Source organism: Grampus griseus (genome assembly GCF_964374135.1).
Source record: "Grampus griseus genome assembly, chromosome: 19".
Taxonomy (NCBI): domain Eukaryota; kingdom Metazoa; phylum Chordata; class Mammalia; order Artiodactyla; family Delphinidae; genus Grampus; species Grampus griseus.
In genome coordinates this window covers 51,947,317-51,954,414 of record NC_139013.1, presented here as the reverse complement: position 1 = coordinate 51,954,414, position 7,098 = coordinate 51,947,317, and the positions used below count along the sequence as shown (strand labels likewise).

The window sequence follows — 7,098 nt, the reverse complement described above, 5'->3', positions numbered from 1 at the left end:
TGTCAACGTTTCTTAAATAGGCGCATTATTTAAATCTTATGTACAACAAGAATCACTTTGCATAGCAATGGCGAGGACACAGGACGGGTGTGGGTGTGATGACGTGACCACGTGACCGGGTCTTGTCCGATGGCGATGGCGATGGCGGGGCGAGTTCTCCGCAGGGCCTCGGAGGGAGAAAGCATCCTTCCTTGGCCTCCAGGCCCGTCGGGGTTGCGAGACGATGGCATCAGAGTTGACTCTTCCCACATGGCATTGAACACAGAGGCAAAGAAAATCCACAAAGGGTCCCCCCTCCCCAAGCGCCCCCATCCCCACCCTCTCCCCGACCCGCTGCCGCTCCTCTGGTTGCTACAAAGTTCGTTTTAGATCAGGTCAATGTTTCCGATTATGAAGCTAAAAGAATTAGGTGGGGGCTGGGCGTGCTTACGGACCCCCTCCCCACCCCCTCCCCCCTCCGCCCTCCGCCCCCAGAAAGACTCCCCCGTCTATCTCACAGCCAGGACGCGGGGTGGGACCCCGAGACCCGCTGCTCTACAGCTATTAGTCAAGAGTTGCGTGTCGCAGTTGCAAACTCCTTCCTGCCGAGTGGGAGCTTCACCAGGCTTCCGTGTAGCGGACGTCCACCTCCTTCAGGTTGGGAAGCTTGGCCTGGGGGGGAGCAAGAAGGATCCAGTCCCTTCCAGAACCTGGTGGCGCAGAGCTCCATCCCGCCCCCGCCCGGCGGCTGGCATTCCCACAATGCCCTCCCCACTTTGTCACCATCGGGGGCTCCCGAGCCCAGAGCTGGGGAACTTCCGGGAGAACCAAGTAGGCGGCACGGGGCTCCACAGAAAGCAGGCGATAGCTGCTGGGGAGCCCACATTCCCACCCCACAGAGGCTTCGGGTCACTGGCTCTGGGGGCAGGAAACCCAGGATGTGCGCCCCCCACCACTGTCACTTGCAGGCCACCTGCCCTTGGGTAGAGCCCTGGCCTCCGGGAGCCGGCTTCCTCATCTGTGGAGGGAATCCGAGTCCAGTCCCTGGCTCATGGGACGGGGCGAGGCAGGGCAAACCCAGAGCCTGCGGTCCGAGACAGTGCCTGTGCCCTCAGGGCTGTCAGGAGTCCGGCGGGGAGAATGGAGAGGGATCCGTAAGCTGCCGGTTCCTGGCGGGTGGGTGGAGATCCTTCCCACTCAGGCTCCCCCACGTGGATCTGTGGCCGGACTCCAGGATCCCACCTGCTACTCCTCAGAGCGGCTTCCTGCCCCCCATCGCTGCCACCCAGACGCGCTTGTGCTCTGCCTTCTTTTACGAACGGTTGACTTTTTCTTACAAGCCTTTGCTGTACAGAGAGGCTGCTAACTGGTCTCCTGCCTTTGCTTCCCGCCTCCCCAGCTTCCTGGGCACTGGCCTGCCCGGCAGACTCACTTTAACCACTCCTTTCTGTGCAGGCTCTCCCGCCCCAATGAACGGAGCTGGCGGTCCCCTCCCTGCTGGCCCCTGAGCCCCGTCCTGCTGCAGTCTGCTGCACGTGTCTGTCTGCCGGGACTGAGCTCCCTCCTGGGCAGGGGTGAGCCCACCGCACCTCGGCGTCCCTGTCCCCAGTGCAAGCCTGCCACACAGAAGGCGTCTGGAGGCTTGGCCAGTGAATGGGCCCTGGCTGAGCTGGAGGGGAAGCTGAGGGGGGGAGGCCCTGCTGGAGGTGGGCTTCCAGGGCGCCCAGGATCTGGCGCGCTCCTGGCCCGGCCCTTCCTTCCCAGGGCTCTGCGCCTGAGCCCACTCCTCTGGGCCCGGGATGAGGGGGCGGCAGGAGCCTGCTGAAGGCCCAGCCCCTCCAGCCCTGACGAGACATGCGTTTTTACAGACAAAATGTGCCCACCTTCCACCACCCAGATCCCCTTTCCTTGATTTTAAGTTGCCAACCTAGCCCAGCCTGCGGGTCCTGGGTCTCACCTGTGTGACTGCACCAGCTCTGCAAACCTTCTCCATGCTGCTACCCCTTGCTTGTACTCGCCCTCAAAAATCCTGCTTTCCACGTAACAACCAGAACGAGCTTGTAAAAGCAGAACTCACTACCCTGCTTAGAGCCTCTGAAAGCCTCCTGAACCTGGATGAGATCCAGAGTCCTTCCGTGGCCTGCGAGGCCTTATCCGGTCTGGCTCCAGTCTCTTCTCTCACTTTCTAGTCACGCTGGCTACAAAGTCGGTTCGTACCAACCCTTTCTGCCTCAGGACCTTTGCACTTGCAAAGGAAGGAAGGAAGGAAGGAGGGAAGAAAAGGATTACCTTCAGGTCTTCGTAGGTGTCCGCCGACAGCTTGGTGCTGTTCATGTTTAAGCTGCAGAGACTCTTCATGGCTGTCCAGGGACAGACAGACAGACACAGTCATTAGGTCAGTGGGACCCCACAAGGGGCAGTTGCAGGTACAGGATGGAAAAGCTGGGGGCGGACTGAGTTGCTGAGGCCTCTGGTTCGGAGACGGGGTCGGGGAGGTGGGGTTTCAGAGGCACAGCCCGGGACCACTACGTACAGAAGGTCTGTTTCAGGCAGGAGCTGATCTGATTTGGGCCCACGTTCTCCCCCTGCCCTCTGAGCCTCTTTCCCTTCTGGTCCCCCTCTGTCATGTCCCTCCACTGCCTGTACCCCAAATGTCCCCAGAACTTGCCTGCCGCACTGCAGACAGTGGACCCCGCTGTGACTCTAAACCTCATCCTCTCTGCCCTCCGTTACCCCATCACCTGCCCCCAGCCACTCCCAAGCCACCCAGAACGTGCCGACAACCTTGCAGGAGTCATGCCCACTGCCCAGCATGCCTCCCCCTCGGTCAATTCCTACGTATGTGTCTTTCACCTCCAGATCCAGTCACCTCCCTGGGAAGCCTTCCTGGATTCCTCCCAGCTGAGGCCCAGGGCCTCTCATCTAAACCAATGGACCTGGAAATGGGAAATGCAGATTCCCAGGCTCAACATCACCCAATATTTGAGTTTAGGAGATTGGGGTCAGGGTACAGAAGTCGACAGTTCTAGGTGCCTCGAGTATTTTGTGGCTCCTTCTACTAGGGCGGTGCTTCTCAAACTTTAGTGTGCGTTGAGAATCGCCCGGCACTTTGTTACAGTGCAGTTTCTGAGTCAGCAGGTCTGGGGCAGGGCCCGAGAATTTGCATTTCTAACCAACTCCCGGGTGAAGGCTGTGGCTGGGGCTGCAGCTGCTGTGGCGGGTCAGGGGAGCATGATCGCCCTCAGGGGCTGGGACAGCGTCGGGAGGGCACAGGCTGGGCCTCACTCATTCTTCCTTTTTCCTCTAGAGCATCAGCTCCACGAGGGCAGCGATACTTCTGCCTGGCATGGGGGAGGTGCTCCGGGAGCACACAGCACGGTGCGTGAATGGAGGAAGGGATGAAGGGATGGATGGAGGGACTCACAGCTGAGGGCCAGCAGGCCGGCGTCGGTGACGGGCGTCTCGCACAGGTTCAGCACCTGCAGCATCGTGAGGTGTTCCGACAGGAGCCGCAGGCCGGCGTCTCCAAACTGTGGGGCAGAGACCTGCTCAGCGTGGACACTGACGCTGGCCTCCCCGGGCACCCGGGGCGACGACCCCGAGGCGGGGGCAGCGGCGGAGCAAGGAGACAGGACAAAGCCCAGGCCTGAGGCCCGTGGCCTCCACGCCTCAGGGCCTGGGCCGCTCTCGCTTCTCTCCAGAGACTCCAGTGCCCTGACCCGGTTCAAATCCAGCTTCTGCCAGTGCCGTGGACCAGACAAGGGCCCCCCCCGGAGTCGGTGTTGCCGTCTGTCAAGGGTGGCTTTGAACTCAGTGACTCGTGGCTACTAGCGGGAGCCGAGGTGGCCCTTCCCCGGGCGGGCCAGTGGGACAGCAGGGCAGCTGGGAACGCCCGGGGTCTCTTCTGCGAGATGAAGGTGTCGGCAGGGCCTGCACCTCACAGTGGAGTGGAGGCCACACGTGCTGGTATGTGTTTAACAGCCCAGTCGGTACTAAGCACGGGCAGCGGGCACCGTGTGCTGTGGTCATTACAAGGAGGAGGCCCACCAGCCGCTTGCACACCCCCTGGGCAGGGGTGTGAGACCTGTGTCACGTGTCAGCTGTGCCGGGCATGTCCCTGCTCTGGGCCTTGGCGACTCCAACGGGCCACTGGGCTTCACAAGGGGCTAAACCTTCTCTGGCCTGGGACCCTCTGGGGGACGTGGGCGCTGTGCCGTGGAGGGGGCGTGGTGATGAAGCGACTGGCCCCGTGGGTTCTGGGCAGAAAGCCAGCCATGGAGGAGAGTGCAGGGCAGGCCTGGGGCAGGGGTGCACGGTGGGCACGGAGGGGGCGCAGGGGGCAGGGGCAGGGCAGGCCACATGTACCTGAGTGGACCACAGGTTCAGCTGCTTGAGAGAAGGCAGTTTGATGAGGTGCTCAGCGCAGGCACTGGTTACGTTGGTGAAGGCCAAACTGAGGTTCTCCAGGTTTCCAAAGGAGCCAGAGCTCAGCAAACGAGCCAAGTCAGCATCCTGCAGACGGGACGGGCAGGCGGGGTCTCAGGAGGCCTGGGGCTGCCAGCAGCTCCCCGAGGCCCTAAGCCTCCCCTCCCCAGCCCCACAGAAAGCTGTGGCGGGGAGGAGAGCATGGTCCAGTGGGTTGGGACAAAACGGGGTGTCAGGGAGGGCGCGGCTGCCTCCACGTCTCCGTGGTGGCAGCTGCCTAGCTGGAGAAAGCCTTCGGAGCTGTGACCCACAGCCTGAGTCACCAGTGGGGTGTTCCGAGGCCACGTCCCTCCCACAGGCGTGTGCATGTGTGTCTGACCGTCTCACTTTCCCAGGCGGCAGCTTGCGCCCATTTCCCACCTGCAAACACTGAGGCCCTTTCAGGGAGTATGTGAGCACTAGATTCTGAGGTCATTGAGGGTCCCTTCCATCTTTGTGATAGAATCCTTGAGTTTTAGCTGCCAACTGGCTGCCCTGGATTAAGGCTAATCTCCCAGCTAGGTGGGGCCACGTGCTAAACCTGGACAACGGTATACAAGCAGATGTGTCCCGCAGAACTTCCAGGAAGGTCTTTAAAGGGAAGGGGCGTGTTCCTCTTTGCCTCTTCCTCCTTCCTCCTGGCTTGAATGGAGATAAGATGGCTGGAGCTTGAGCAGCCAGTTTGGACTATGAGGTGGAAGCTATGTGCCAAGGACAGTGGGGCAGCAGGATAGAAGGAACTAAGATCCCTGAAGACCTTGTAAAATGGGGAAGGAGGCACCAGCCTGATAGGCTTCTTGTCACAAGATAAAATGAACTATGAGCACAATTTATGTGGTACGTGAATCCTCAATGTATATGAGCTGTTATCGTCATCATTGTGAGTAACTGGTAACATAGTAACATTAATATCAACAGTAATCTTTATCATAGTGTTTGGTTTCCTGCAACCCAGTTCCCTCCTGGGGAGGGAAGTACCATAGGGTCCCTGTTCACCTCCTCCCATCACCTCCAGCAGACACTGTCTGCTGTTCCCCACCGGGGAGGATAACCCGCTTCTTCCCTCCCAGCCCTGCAGGAGAATGAAACCGACTCACTGTGGACTTGGAGGGCAGTGTTAGCCTGGTGGGCCCGCCTTTCCTTTGCTGCAACAGAAGTCAGACTGGTTACGACCCACTTTTCCCTGAGCCCTCACCTGGTACCCGCACCTCCAGTAACACCTCTCATGGCACTGTTTGTATTCCTTGGTAGTGGCGGGCAACATGGTGGTCTTTGTCTCAGGGGCAGACCCCGAGGCCAGGTCTGAGGGCAGGTGGTGTATCAGAGAGGCGACCCCAAGAAACCCCAGCAGGGGAGCGGGGAACTGAGACCACAAGGCCCCTAAAGGAAGAGGCTGTGATCACCCCAGCTACCCCTGGGCCTCGGGGAAATGGTGGCGAAGTCACATCTCACAGGGAGACCCCACCTCTCCTGTCAGTCACTGGTTGAGAGCTGCTCCAGGAGACCACGGGGTGTGAATTTTCCACCCCTCCTGTCCTGCTGTGCCCGTGGACAGAGAAAGCCCTTTGGCCAGGAGGTACGGGTGCTGGCGTTTGGAAATCGAGCCCCGTGCCCTGAAATGAAGGGCCTGAGGGAAGTGGGCGAGGGAGGGAGGGAGGGAGGGAGGAGGGGCACAGACAGCCACTGCCAGGCTTGGCTCGGAGGGTGACACAGGATGTGGCTGTGAGCGGGCCCATATGGGCTGTTTGACCTTGGGCCACAGACTCAGCCTCTCTGATCATCTGGAAAGTGGCGGGTGGCAATCTCGACCTCTCTGGGTCTGGAGGAGGAGTCAGTGAGGTGGAGGCCGGCACAGGTGCCATGGACCCTGGGCTCTGCCCTGCTCACTGCAGCCACGCTCTCGCTGCTGGGCAGGGGAGCCCCGGAGCCGGGCCGGGCAGCCGGGCGTGGACTCACCAGCTCCTTCAGCTCCCGCTGCCGGTCGCACAGCTGCTCATACATGCGCTTCCCCACGCCCGTGCTCTCCAGGGTCGAGATGATCTGCAGCTGCGTGTCGTTGTTGTCGATGATGTTGTATTCCAGCATCAAGCACAGGATCTGCCACGAGCCGGGAGGCGAGTTACCGCCAGCCCGAGGCTCTGGGAGGGGCTGGTCCTCGGAGGCGCGGAGGCCTGAACCCTCAGCCTGTCCCAAGAGCCCCTCACGCCTCGGGAGGCGGCCAAGCTCGGCACACCCGTGCGTTCCCAGGTCTTGTTCTCTCCCCGCTCTCTGCACTTCCGGCTGTGTGATGCTGGGGGGATCGCCTGCCCCCGTGTCCCCTCTGTGTAACGGGAACATTAGTGCACACACACTCAGCGCGTGGGAGCTCCTGGTTAACGCTTGTGGGCACCATGCACGCCGGGCCCCTATGGCCTGGTAGAGCCCGAAAGACAGGACACCTCTTTCTATCCCTTGCTTTTCCACGGAAAGCTGTGGGAGTCAAACTCTTTGATGCTCTCCCTGCTGAGAGGTGAAGTCTAATTCCCATCCCCTTGACTATGGGCCTGGCCTCGGTGACTCACTTCTATTTTTTTTTTTTTTTTTTTCCGGCACGCGGGCCTCCCACTGCTGTGGCCTCTCCTGTTGCGAAGCACAGGCTCCGGACGCGCAGGCTCA

General features: G+C 60.7%; 1 protein-coding gene across 1 annotated transcript in view; it reads right to left on the bottom strand.

Annotated features, from left to right (window-relative positions):
• Window positions 1-458: 458 nt before the first annotated feature.
• Window positions 459-7,098, bottom strand: part of CMIP (c-Maf inducing protein) — a gene marked incomplete at its 5' end in the record, with an annotated part of 233,678 nt that continues 227,038 nt past the window's right edge. The window contains 6 exons of the mRNA XM_082676384.1: window positions 459-651; window positions 2,269-2,339; window positions 3,404-3,509; window positions 4,345-4,491; window positions 5,541-5,588; window positions 6,400-6,540. Of these exons, the coding sequence (XP_082532510.1) occupies window positions 598-651; window positions 2,269-2,339; window positions 3,404-3,509; window positions 4,345-4,491; window positions 5,541-5,588; window positions 6,400-6,540 (567 nt within the window). The 3' untranslated portion in view covers window positions 459-597. The remainder of the gene's footprint in view (window positions 652-2,268; window positions 2,340-3,403; window positions 3,510-4,344; window positions 4,492-5,540; window positions 5,589-6,399; window positions 6,541-7,098) is intronic.